The 13,638-nt window shown below is 41.7% G+C and overlaps 1 protein-coding gene across 3 annotated transcripts in view; it reads left to right on the forward strand.

The window, feature by feature from the left end:
• The window catches only part of LOC109895894 (AMP deaminase 2), a 67,875-nt gene that overhangs the window by 41,465 nt on the left and 12,772 nt on the right, over positions 1 to 13,638 (forward strand). For all 3 annotated transcript variants that reach the window (XM_020489973.2, XM_020489982.2, XM_020489990.2), the window contains exons 3-9: positions 4,256 to 4,386; positions 5,015 to 5,083; positions 11,855 to 11,972; positions 12,337 to 12,523; positions 12,711 to 12,852; positions 12,975 to 13,064; positions 13,257 to 13,386. In XM_020489973.2, the coding sequence (XP_020345562.1) occupies positions 4,256 to 4,386; positions 5,015 to 5,083; positions 11,855 to 11,972; positions 12,337 to 12,523; positions 12,711 to 12,852; positions 12,975 to 13,064; positions 13,257 to 13,386 (867 nt within the window). The remainder of the gene's footprint in view (positions 1 to 4,255; positions 4,387 to 5,014; positions 5,084 to 11,854; positions 11,973 to 12,336; positions 12,524 to 12,710; positions 12,853 to 12,974; positions 13,065 to 13,256; positions 13,387 to 13,638) is intronic.

Below are 13,638 nucleotides of genomic sequence, written 5' to 3' on the forward strand. Positions count from 1 at the left end.
TGTGTGTGTTCTAATGTTAAGTAAACTCTTCTTGTATGTGTAATGTGTGTGTGTGTTCTAATGTTAAGTAAACTATTCTTGTGTGTGTAATGTGTGTGTGTGTGTGTTCTAATGTTAAGTAAACTCTTCCTGTGTGTGTAATGTGTGTGTGTGTGTGTTCTAATGTTAAGTAAACTCTTCCTGCGTGTGTAATGTGTGTGTGTGTGTGTTCTAATGTTAAGTAAACTCTTCCTGTGTGTGTAATGTGTGTGTTCTAATGTTAAGTAAACTCTTCCTGTGTGTGTAATGTGTGTGTGTGTGTTCTAATGTTAAGTAAACTCTTCTTGTGTGTGTAATGTGTGTGTGTGTGTTCTAATGTTAAGTAAACTCTTCTTGTGTGTGTAATGTGTGTGTGTGTTCTAATGTTAAGTAAAATCTTCTTGTGTGTGTAATGTGTGTGTGTTCTAATGTTAAGTAAACTCTTCCTGTGTGTGTAATGTGTGTGTGTGTGTGTGTTCTAATGTTAAGTAAACTCTTCCTGTGTGTGTGATGTAATGTTAAGTAAACTCTTCCTGTGTGTGTGTAATGTGTGTGTGTTCTAATGTTAAGTAAACTCTTCTTGTGTGTGTAATGTGTGTGTGTGTTCTAATGTTAAGTAAACTCTTCTTGTGTGTGTAATGTGTGTGTGTGTGTTCTAATGTTAAGTAAACTCTTCTTGTGTGTGTAATGTGTGTGTGTGTTCTAATGTTAAGTAAACTCTTCTTGTGTGTGTAATGTGTGTGTGTTCTAATGTTAAGTAAACTCTTCTTGTGTGTGTAATGTGTGTGTGTGTTCTAATGTTAAGTAAACTCTTCTTGTGTGTGTAATGTGTGTGTTCTAATGTTAAGTAAACTCTTCTTGTGTGTGTAATGTGTGTGTGTGTTCTAATGTTAAGTAAACTCTTCTTGTGTGTGTAATGTGTGTGTGTTCTAATGTTAAGTAAACTCTTCTTGTGTGTGTAATGTGTGTGTGTTCTAATGTTAAGTAAACTCTTCTTGTGTGTGTAATGTGTGTGTGTTCTAATGTTAAGTAAACTCTTCTTGTGTGTGTAATGTGTGTGTGTGTTCTAATGTTAAGTAAACTCTTCTTGTGTGTGTAATGTGTGTGTGTGTTCTAATGTTAAGTAAACTCTTCTTGTGTGTGTAATGTGTGTGTGTGTTCTAATGTTAAGTAAACTCTTCTTGTGTGTGTGTGTGTGTGTGTGTTCTAATGTTAAGTAAACTCTTCTTGTGTGTGTGTGTGTGTGTTCTAATGTTAAGTAAACTCTTCTTGTGTGTGTGTGTGTGTGTTCTAATGTTAAGTAAACTCTTCCTGCGTGTGTAATGTGTGTGTGTTCTAATGTTAAGTAAACTCTTCTTGTGTGTGTGTGTGTGTGTGTGTTCTAATGTTAAGTAAACTCTTCTTGTGTGTGTGTGTGTGTGTTCTAATGTTAAGTAAACTCTTCCTGCGTGTGTAATGTGTGTGTGTTCTAATGTTAAGTAAACTCTTCCTGCGTGTGTAATGTGTGTGTGTTCTAATGTTAAGTAAACTCTTCTTGTGTGTGTGTGTGTGTGTGTGTTCTAATGTTAAGTAAACTCTTCTTGTGTGTGTGTGTGTGTGTTCTAATGTTAAGTAAACTCTTCCTGCGTGTGTAATGTGTGTGTGTTCTAATGTTAAGTAAACTCTTCTTGTGTGTGTGTGTTCTAATGTTAAGTAAACTCTTCTTGTGTGTGTGTGTGTGTGTGTGTTCTAATGTTAAGTAAACTCTTCCTGCGTGTGTAATGTGTGTGTGTTCTAATGTTAAGTAAACTCTTCCTGCGTGTGTAATGTGTGTGTGTGTGTGTTCTAATGTTAAGTAAACTCTTCTTGTGTGTGTGTGTGTGTGTTCTAATGTTAAGTAAACTCTTCTTGTGTGTGTGTGTGTGTGTGTGTGTGTGTGTTCTAATGTTAAGTAAACTCTTCTTGTGTGTGTGTGTGTGTGTTCTAATGTTAAGTAAACTCTTCTTGTGTGTGTGTGTGTGTGTTCTAATGTTAAGTAAACTCTTCTTGTGTGTGTGTGTGTGTGTGTGTGTGTGTTCTAATGTTAAGTAAACTCTTCTTGTGTGTGTGTGTGTGTGTTCTAATGTTAAGTAAACTCTTCTTGTGTGTGTGTGTGTGTGTTCTAATGTTAAGTAAACTCTTCTTGTGTGTGTGTGTGTGTGTTCTAATGTTAAGTAAACTCTTCTTGTGTGTGTGTGTGTGTGTGTGTGTGTGTTCTAATGTTAAGTAAACTCTTCTTGTGTGTGTGTGTGTGTGTTCTAATGTTAAGTAAACTCTTCTTGTGTGTGTGTGTTCTAATGTTAAGTAAACTCTTCTTGTGTGTGTGTGTGTGTTCTAATGTTAAGTAAACTCTTCTTGTGTGTGTGTGTGTGTGTGTGTTCTAATGTTAAGTAAACTCTTCTTGTGTGTGTAATGTGTGTGTGTGTTCTAATGTTAAGTAAACTCTTCTTGTGTGTGTAATGTGTGTGTGTGTTCTAATGTTAAGTAAACTCTTCCTGTGTGTGTAATGTGTGTGTGTTCTAATGTTAAGTAAACTCTTCCTGTTTTTTTATTTATATTATTTATTTCCCCTTTATTTAACCAGGTAGGCCAGTTGAGAACACCTTTATTTAACCAGGTAGGCTAGTTGAGAACACCTTTATTTAACCAGGTAGGCTAGTTGAGAACACCTTTATTTAACCAGGTAGGCTAGTTGAGAACACCTTTATTTAACCAGGTAGGCTAGTTGAGAACACCTTTATTTAACCAGGTAGGCTAGTTGAGAACAAGTTCTCATTTGCAACTGCGACCTGGCCAAGATAAAGCATAGCAGTGTGAGCAGACAACAAAGAGTTACACATGGAGTAAACAATTAACAAGTCAATAACACAGTAGAAAAAAAGGGGAGTCTATATACATTGTGTGCAAAAGGCATGAGGAGGTAGGCAAATAATTACAATTTTGCAGATTAACACTGGAGTGATGAATGATCAGATGGTCATGTACAGGTAGAGATATTGGTGTGCAAAAGAGCAGAAAAGTAAATAAATAAAAACAGTATGGGGATGAGGTAGGTGAAGAAGGGTGGGCTATTTACCAATAGACTATGTACAGCTGCAGCGATCGGTTAGCTGCTCAAATAGCTGATGTTTGAAGTTGGTGAGGGAGATAAAAGTCTCCAACTTCAGCGATTTTTGCAATTCGTTCCAGTCACAGGCAGCAGAGTACTGGAACGAAAGGCGGCCAAATGAGGTGTTGGCTTTAGGGATGATCAGTGAGATACACCTGCTGGAGCGCGTGCTACGGATGGGTGTTGCCATCGTGACCATTGAGCTGAGATAAGGCGGAGCTTTACCTAGCATGGACTTGTAGATGACCTGGAGCCAGTGGGTCTGGCGACGAATATGTAGCGAGGGCCAGCCGACTAGAGCATACAAGTCGCAGTGGTGGGTGGTATAAGGTGCTTTAGTGACAAAACGGATGGCACTGTGATAAACTGCATCCAGTTTGCTGAGTAGAGTGTTGGAAGCCATTTTGTAGATGACGTCGCCGAAGTCGAGGATCGGTAGGATAGTCAGTTTTACTAGGGTAAGCTTGGCGGCGTGAGTGAAGGAGGCTTTGTTGCGGAATAGAAAGCCGACTCTTGATTTGATTTTCGATTGGAGATGTTTGATATGAGTCTGGAAGGAGAGTTTGCAGTCTAGCCAGACACCTAGGTACTTATAGACGTCCACATATTCTAGGTCGGAACCATCCAGGGTGGTGATGCTAGTCGGGCATGCGGGTGCAGGCAGCGACCGGTTGAAAAGCATGCATTTGGTTTTACTAGCGTTTAAGAGCAGTTGAAGGCCACGGAAGGAGTGTTGTATGGCATTGAAGCTTGTTTGGAGGTTAGATAGCACAGTGTCCAAAGACGGGCCGAAAGTATATAGAATGGTGTCGTCTGCGTAGAGGTGGATCAGGGAATCGCCCGCGGCAAGAGCAACATCATTGATATACACAGAGAAAAGAGTCGGCCCGAGAATTGAACCCTGTGGCACCCCCATAGAGACTGCCAGAGTGTTCTAATGTGCCAGAGTGTTCTAATGTTAAGTAAACTCTTCCTGTGTGTGTAATGTGTGTGTGTTCTAATGTTAAGTAAACTCTTCCTGTGTGTGTAATGTGTGTGTGTTCTAATGTTAAGTAAACTCTTCCTGTGTGTGTGTTCTAATGTTTATTTGACTCTCTGTGTATCTCTCAGGAGCTGTTCACTCGTAGCCTGACGGAGAGTGAGATGCGCACCGCTCCTTATGAGTTCCCTGAGGACAGCCCCATCGAGCAGCTGGAGGAGAGACGCCAACGCCTGGAGAGGCAGATCAGCCAGGACATTAAGTAGGGACACACAGCAGCAGACATGCACACTCACATACACACCAACACAACTCCCCCGTACACACCCAAACACCCTCCATATACCCACAGGCACACAAGCACCCTCAACAGCTTCCATCATGTCGCTTTTAAGCAGGCCAGCTGACTAACATAAGTAAACAGCTAATGGAGTCAGTCAGTAGCATTCACCTGGTGTTCCAGCCTGTTCCACCCACAGGAGAAGGGGGGGGGTTCTGTCTGGGTTGATGGGGTGTGATGGCCTGTTCCACTGAGCCAATCTCAGGGGGGATCTGACACACTTAGGAATCCTTGCTCCACTCACCGCAGAATGGTCATGTGACCAAGGTATACTGTCTGTTCCACTGCTAACTGATCATGTTTCTCTGTTTGTCCCATTTCATCTGACCACCCTTCACACCCTGATCCCCTTTGTGTGTGTCATGTGCGTTACTGTTGTTCTCTTGTGTGTTTTGTTTGTGTAACTGTATTTGCATCCTCTCTGTCTTTCTTTCTGTGCTTGTGTGTTTAAATGTGTGTATGTACCCCCCCCTCTCCCCCTTCCTTGTGCTTTGTCTTACCTGTACCCCTCTGACCTGGCCTTGCCGCCATGCACTCCGCACCACGCCAGGCTTGAGCCAGAGATCCTGCTCCGCATCAAACAGGAGTTCATGAAAATTGACAGCGCTGCCGACCTAGAGTGAGTGAGCTATACTTTGTCTCTCTCTATCTTTTGCCTTTTCCTAACAATCTTGTGAATGCATAAGGTCAAGTTTTTACCTGTACGTATGTACAGTCCTTGGCGCTCATTTGCTGAAGAGTTTAATTTTAAATGTATCATTTTGTTATATATTGAGAATGTTCCACTCCAACTCCATTAGCAAAATGAGTTCCCTGTGTGCTGCCCCCTACTGATGATGTATAGTCATCACAGGTGATGTTGAGTAATTTTATTTATTTAACCTTTATTTGACTAGGCAAGTCAGTTTAGAACAAATTCTTATTTACAATGACGGCCTACCCCGGACGAGGCTGTGCCAATTGTTCGCCGCCCTATGGGACTCCCAATCAAGGCTGGATGTGATGCAGCCTGGATTCAAACCAGGTACTGTAGCGACACCTCTTGCACTGAGATGCAGTGTCATAGACCACTGCGCCACTCGGGAATCCCTCTGAGGTGCAGGGCTAATATTCAGTCCAAAAAGATCATGAAACAACTTATTTCTTCCATAACGTCTCAGTAGTCTGTTACACTTTAATAAAGTACTGCGAATTACTTTAGAAGGTAATCTTTCAAAATTCTATTGAGTGATGCCGCGTAAAACAATTGGTGAATTAGCCGCCTCCTGTAAGGCTGTATCTGTATAGCAAACGTAGCCTATCTGACAAGGATGTCTGTGTTGTAGCATGCCACCAGCATATCTCTTTCTCTCTCTCTGGTGCTAGGCCAAAGGTTATCTTCCTTTATACAGTACCATTCAAATGTTTGGACACACCTACTCATTCAAGGGTTTTTCTTTATTTTACTATTTTCTACATTGTTGATAAGACATCAAAACTATGAAGTATCACATATGTATATATAAATATATTTTTGATTTTAGATTCTTCAAAGTAGCCACCCTTTGCCTTGATGACATCTTTGCGCACTATTGGCATTCTTTCAACCAGCTTCATGAGGAATACTTTTCCAACAGTCTTGAAGGAGTTCCCACATATGCTGAGCACTTGTTGGCTGCTTTTCCTTCACTCTGCGGTCTAACTCATCCCATACCATCTAAATTAGGTTGAGGTCAGGTGATTGTGGAGGCCAGGTCATCTGATGCAGCACTCCATCACTCTCTTTCTTGGTGAAATAGCCCTTACACACCTTGGAGGTGCGTTGGGTCATTGGGGTGGCAGGTAGCCTAGTGGTTAGAGCTTTGGACTAGTAACCGAAAGGTTGCAAGATTGAATCTCCAAGCTGTAGTTCTGCCCCTGAACAAGGCAGTTAACCCACTGTTCCTAGGCTGTCATTGAAAATAAGAATTTGTTCTTAACTGACTTGCCTAGTTAAATGAAGGAATTTTTTTTTAAATTGTCCTGTTGAAAAACAAATGATAATCCCTCTAAGCGCAAACCAGATGGGATGGTGTATTGCTGCAGAATGCTTTGGTAGCCATCAAGTGTGCCTTGAATTCTAAATATATCACAGACAGTGTCACCAGTCACTGTGGGAACCACACATGCATAGATCATCTAGGGTTTTCACCTAGTCTGTGTCTCACAAAGACATTGGTCACATTTGGACTCAAGGACAGATTTTCACCGGTCTAATGTCCATTGCTCGTGTTTCTTGAACCAGCAAGTCTCTTCTTATTGGTGTCCTTTAGTAGTGGTTTCTTTGCAGCATTTTGACCATGAAGTCCTGATTCATGCAGTCTCCTCTGAACAGTTAATGTTGAGATGTGTCTGTTACTTGAACCCTTTGAAGCATTTATTTGGGTTGCAATCTGAGGTGCAGTTAATTCTGATGAATTTATCCTCTGCAGCAGAGGTAACTCTGGATCTTCATTTTCTATGGTGATCCTTGTGAGAGCTAGTTACATCATAGCGCTTGATGGTTTTTGCGACTGCATTTGAAGAAGCTTTCAAAGTTCTTGACATTTTCCGGATTGACTGACCTTCATGTCTTAAAGTAATGATGGACTGTCGTTTCTCTTTGCTTATTTGAGCTGTTCTTGCCATAAAATCGACTAGGTCTTTTACCAAATAGGGCTATCTTCTGAATACCAACCCTGCCTTGACACAACACAATTGGCTCAAAAGCATTCAGAAGGAAAGAAATTCCACAAATTAACTTTTAACAAGGCACACCTGTATATTGAAATGCATTCCAGGTGACAACCTCATGAAGCTGGTTGAGAGAATGCCAAGAGTATGCAAAGCTGTCATCAAGGCAAAGGGTGGCTACTTTGAAGAATCTCAAATGTAAAATATGTTTTGATTTGTTTAACACTTTTTTGATTCCATATGTGTTATTTCATAGTTTTGATGTCTTCACTATTATTCTACAATTATTCTCTAACCCGGAAGCTTATAAGAAATCCCGCCATGCCCGCCGACGAACCATCAAACAGGTAAAGCGTCAATACAGGACTAAGATTGAATTGTACTACACAGGCTCCAATGCTCATCGGATGTGGTAGCGCTTACAAACTAGTACAAACTACAAAGGGAAGCACAGCCGCGAGCTCCCCAGTGACACGAGCCTACCAGACAAGCTAAATTACTTCTATGCTCGCTTCGAGGCAAGTAACACTGAACCATGCATGAGAGCATCAGCTGTTCCGGACGACTGTGTGATCACACTCTCCTTAGCCGATGTGAGTAAGACCTTTAAACAGGTCAACATGGATTACCAGGACGTGTAGTCCGAGCATGCGCTGACGAACTGGCAAGTGTCTCACTGACATTTTTTACCTGTCTATATCTGAGTCTGTAATACCAACATATTTCAAGCAGACCAACATAGTCCCTGTGCCCAAGAACACTAAGGTAACCTTCTTAATGACTAACGACCCGTAACACTCTGTAGCCATGAAGTGCTTTGAAAGGCTGGTCATGGCTCACATGAACACCATTATCCAAGAAACCCAAGACCCACTCCAATTTGCATACAGCCCCAACAGATCCACAGATGATGCAATCTCTATTGCACTCAACACTGCCCTTTCCACCTGGACAAAAGGAACACCCTTGTGAGAATGCTATTCTTTGACTACAGCTCAGTGTTCAACACCATAGTGCCCTCAAAGCTCATCACTAAGCTAAGGACCTTAGGAATAAAACACTTCGCTCTGCAACTGGATCCTGGACTTCTTGGCAGGCTGCCCCCAGGTGGTAAGGGTAGGTAACAACACATCCGCCACGCTGACCCTCAACACTTGGGCCCCTCAGGTGCGTGCTCAGTCCCCTCCTGTACTCCCTGTTAACTCATGACTGCATGGACAGGCACAACTAACACCATCATCAAGTTTGCAGATGATACAACAATGGTAGGCCTGATCACTAACAACAATGAGACAGCCTATAGGGAGGAGGTCAGAGACCTGGCCGTGTGGTGCCAGGACAACAACCTCTCCCTCTATGTGATCAAGAAAAAGGAGATGATTGTGGACTACAGGAAAAGGAGGACCAAGCACGCCCCCATTCTCATCGACGGGGCTGCAGTGGAGCAGGTTGAGAGCTTCAAGTTCCTTGGCATCCACATCACCAACAAACTATCATGGTCCAAACACACTAAGACAGTAGTGAAGAGGGCACGACAAAGCCTATTCCCCCTCAGGAGACTGAAAAGATTTGGCATGGGTCCTCAGATCCTCAAAAGGTTCTACAGCTGCACCATCGTGAGCATCCTGGTTGCATCACTGCCAGGTATGGCAACTGCTTGGCCACTTCAGAGGGTAGTGCGTACAGCCCAGTACATCACTGGGGCCAAGCTCCCTGCCATCCAGGACCTCTATACCATGCTGTGTCAGAGGAAGGCCCTAAAAAATGTCAGACTCCAGCCACCCTAGTCATGGACTGTTCTTTCTGCTACCGAACGGGAAGCAGTACCGGAGTGCTAAGTCTAGGTCCAAGAGGCTTCTTAACAGGGCTACCCAGACTCCTCTTTTACGCTGCTGCTACTCTCTGTTTATTATCTATCCATAGTCACTTTAACTCTACCTACATGTGCATATTACCTCAATTACCTCAACTAACCGGTGTCCCCACACATTGACTCCGTACCTCCTGTATATAGCCTTGCTATTGTTATTTTCCTGCTGCTGTTTAATTCTTTGTTAGTTTTGTTTTCTCTTTTTTTCTGAAAACTTCTTAAAGCATTGTTGGTTAAGGGCTTGTAAGTAAGCATTTCACTGTAACCTGTTGTATTTGGCGCATGTGACACATTTGATTTGACAATGTAGAAAATATTAAAAATAAAGAACTCTTGAGTAAGTGACAAAATGAGTAAGTGAGAAAAAATGAGTAAGTGAGTCCAAACCTTTGACTGGTACTCTATGTATATTTGTTATATTAATACCATGCAGTGGACACCTAACCCTGTAGGTCTATGCATGCAATGCCCTAATGCATTTAGTGCTCAAATCTCTGACAGCTGAACTGTGGGGAGGACAATTATTGTTTTCGGAAATTAAAAACCAATAGGCTATAAATGGAAACACAAGGAATAGTGTTTTTATCATTTGTTATAGGCTGTTTTTAAGGAATGAAAATGTGGCTCATTTGGCCAATATCCCTGGTTTATTGATGGCACTAGCTGCGTGGGTGGACGCCTTATTAGGTTACGCACCCAATGCATATGGATGACCAGAACATTTCTCAAATGTCAGATAAATTAAAATATTTCCTCTTACTTGTCCAGCGCCTGATTTTCCTAATGGAAATCCTGCACCACGGTTCCACTACATTGGGACACTGGTCTTTTAATGTTCATCTTAAATATCTTAAAAACAAATCTTAGACATGCCTTGGTTTTCATGAGCAAAATAATCCTTCCGTCTAACTGCAAATATTCAACAGCTGAGGCGCAATTCACAGAGAGACATAAAGACAGTGAGACTAGAGGTCGACCGGTTGTGATTTTTCAACTCCGATACCGATTTATTGGAGGACCCAAAAAAAGCCGATACCGATTTTTATAATATATATTTGTAATAATGACAATTACAACAATACTGAATGAACAATGAACATTTTTATTTTAACTTAATATAATACATCAATAACATCAATTTAGTCACAAATAAATAATGAAACATGTTCAATTTGGTTTAAATAATGCAAAAACAAAGTGTTGGAGAAGAAAGTAAAAGTGCAATATGTGCCATGTAAAAAAGCTAACATTTAAGCTCCTTACTCAGAACATGAGAACAAATGAAAGCTGGTGGTTCCTTTTAATATGAGTCTTCAATATTCCCAGTTAAGAAGTTTTAGGTTGTAGTTATTATAGGACTATTTCTCTCTATACCATTTGTATTTCATATACCTTTGACTATTTTATGTTCTAATAGGCACTATAGTATTGCTAGCCTAATCTCGGGAGTTGATAGGCTTAAAGTCATAAACAGCGCAATGCTTCAAGCAAAGCGACGAGCTCCTGGCAAACGCAGTGAAGTGCTGTTTGAATGAATGCTTACGAGCCTGCTGCTGCCTACCACCGCTCAGTCAGACTGCTCTATCAAATCATAGACTTAATTATAATATAATAACACACAGAAATACCAGCCTTAGGTCATTAATATGGTCAAATCTGGAAACTATCATTTCGAAAACGAAACGTTTATTCTTTCAGTGAAATACGGAACCGTTCTGTATTTTATCTAATGGGTGGCATCCATATGTCTAAATATTGCTGTTACATTGCACAATGTTCAATGTTATGTCATAATTACGTAAAATTCTGGCAAATTAGTTTGCAACGAGCCAGGCGGCCCAAACTGTTGCATATACCCATATACCTACTCTGCGTGCAATGAACGCAAGAGAAGTGACACAATTTCCCTAGTTTAATATTGCCTGCTAACATTTATTTATGCATTTAATATGCAGGTTTAAAAATTAAATAAAAGAATTCTGTGTACTGATTTTAAGAAAGGCATTGATGTTTATGGTTAGGTACATTCGTGCAACGATTGTGCTTTTTTCGCAAATGCGCTTTTGTTAAATCATCCCCCGTTTGGCAAAGTTGGCTGTCTTTGTTAGGAAGAAATAGTCTTCACACAGTTCTCAACGAGCCAGGCGGCCCAAACTGCTGCATATATCCTGACTCTGTTGCACAGAACGCAAGAGAAGTGACACAATTTCCCTAGTTAAAAGAAATTCATGTTAGCAGGCAATATTAACTAAATATGCAGGTTTAAAAAAATATATACTTGTGTATTGATTTTAAGAAAAGCATTGATGTTTATGGTTAGGTACACATTGGTGCAACGACAGTGCTTTTTTCGCGAATGCGCTTGTTAAATCACCCGTTTGGCGAAGTAGGCTGTGATTCAATTATAAATTAGCAGGCACCGCATCGATTATATGCAATGCAGGACAAGCTAGATAAACGAGTATCATCAACCATGTGTAGTTAACTAGTGATTATGTTAAGATTGATTGTTTTTTATAAGATATGTTTAATGCTAGCTAGCAACTTACCTTGGCTCCTTGCTGCACTCCTTCCTGTAATGTAATCGGCCATGATTGGTGTCCAAAAATTCAGATTACCGATTGTTATGAAAACTTGAAATCGGCCCTAATTAATCGGTCGACCTCTAAGTGAGACATATGTCCAACTAAACCTGCCAATAAAGTATTGATTCATATATTTTCATAGGTGCTTTGGAAAACTATTTACATGAGATTTCCCTATGTCATACCTAAACCCCATGCTCTCTCCTATCCTAATCTTTTCTTTACCCCTTCTCTCTCCCTGTAGGTTTATGAATGAGCTGGGTGGTGTGGACAGGACGGATGATGGCTGGATGAAGGAGAGAGTATTACCGATGGAGCGAGAGTACCAGCGTGTCTCAATATCAGGGGAGGAGAAGTGTGGGGTGAGAGCCGCTGACTAAACAACTTGATAGAATAAATCCAGTCACAGTCCATCCTGATCAGTGTTTTATCATGCAGTGGTTTCTCATTCCAAGTACTAGTTGGTGTGCCACATGCTTACTATGAAAGGTAAACCAATTCAGTCAACAAGTCTATTGAGGTGGGTTTGGTAGTGCTTGGACTTATTTATTTAGACAGTTGGATATACAGAGGAAGTAGTTCAGAAATGAGAGCCTGGACCAGGTAGTGAACCCCGGTCTCCAGTGGGGACAGCATGTTGTCTAGAATTGTGAAATTGTTACCCACTCAGCCACACTCTTAATTACTGTAGACTATGCCTGACTTGTACCGTTCTGCCCTGACCAGGTGCCCTTCACAGACCTGGTGGATGCAGCTAAATGTGTGGTAAAGGCCCTGTTCATCAGGGAGAAGTACATTGCTCTGTCCATTCAGAACTTCTGTAAGACCACTGCCCGCGAGCTGGGAGAGCTGGGAGAGAAGCCCCTGGACCTACGCATCTATGAGGAGATCCCTGAGACCCCCGTTGATGCAGGTATGACATACTCACACACCTGACACATTTGGTATGACACAAACTGAGACACACAGGGCATACCTGTAGGGTTTCTGCCCCTTTCTTCTTTAGCAAATGAGTTACTTTGTGAAATTGTGAATGAAAATGAAGTTGTGATGTATAATAGTATGGTGAACTTTTCTCCCTTCCCCGCTGTCTCCCACAGATGCTCCAGTCCACCCCCCTGTCTCAGAGACTCACCCCTATGAAAACCAGGACACCAAGAACATGCCTGCAGACACAGGGTACAGCTGTAAGATGGTGGATGGGGTCATGCATGTCTACACCAAGAAGAGCCCCATGGAGAAGTGGGTTTGTGTTTGAGTCTGCTTGTTTTCAGTTTTTGGTGTGAAGTGTGTGATGGGCTAGTCTGCTTCTACGTGTGTGTAAGAGAGAGTGTGTAACCGAAATTCTCCATCCTAATTTCCAGGAGTACAGAGTTGGACCTGCCTTACCCAGACCTGAAGGAGTACATCGCTGACATGAATGTCATGATGGCTCTCATCATTAACGGACCAGTGTGAGTGTTACTGGTTACTGGCCTTACAGTTAACATTAGTCACATCTGTTGTCTCATTAGTACTGTGTGTTTGTGTGTTTGTGTGTTTGTGTGTTTGTGTGTTTGTGTGTTTGTGTGTGTGTGTGTGTGTGTGTGTGTGTGTGTGTGTGTGTGTGTGTGTGTGTGTGTGTGTGTGTGTGTGTGTGTGTGCAGAAAGTCGTTCTGCTACCGCCGGCTGCAATACCTGAGCTCTAAGTTCCAGATGCACATCCTGCTGAACGAGATGAAGGAGCTGGCAGCCCAGAAGAAGGTTCCTCACCGCGACTTCTACAACATCCGCAAGGTGACACACAACAACACTGACACAACAACCGTTCACAACACTGCAGCATCCAACAGCTTCTTGATCTACAACATCTCTATAAAACCTGCAAAGTGTTCAATATCAGTTAGTCACTCCACATTGTTGGAGTGAAATATATCTGGAAGTAGTCTCCCACTTTTTCCTTGGTATAGTGACCAATGAAGATACACCACTGCTAAGTGCTAACTAACTCAGGCTTTTTGTTTTGTCTTTCTGGCATCCATCCTCAAC

Source organism: Oncorhynchus kisutch, linkage group LG1, assembly GCF_002021735.2.
Source record: "Oncorhynchus kisutch isolate 150728-3 linkage group LG1, Okis_V2, whole genome shotgun sequence".
In the NCBI taxonomy this organism is placed as follows: domain Eukaryota; kingdom Metazoa; phylum Chordata; class Actinopteri; order Salmoniformes; family Salmonidae; genus Oncorhynchus; species Oncorhynchus kisutch.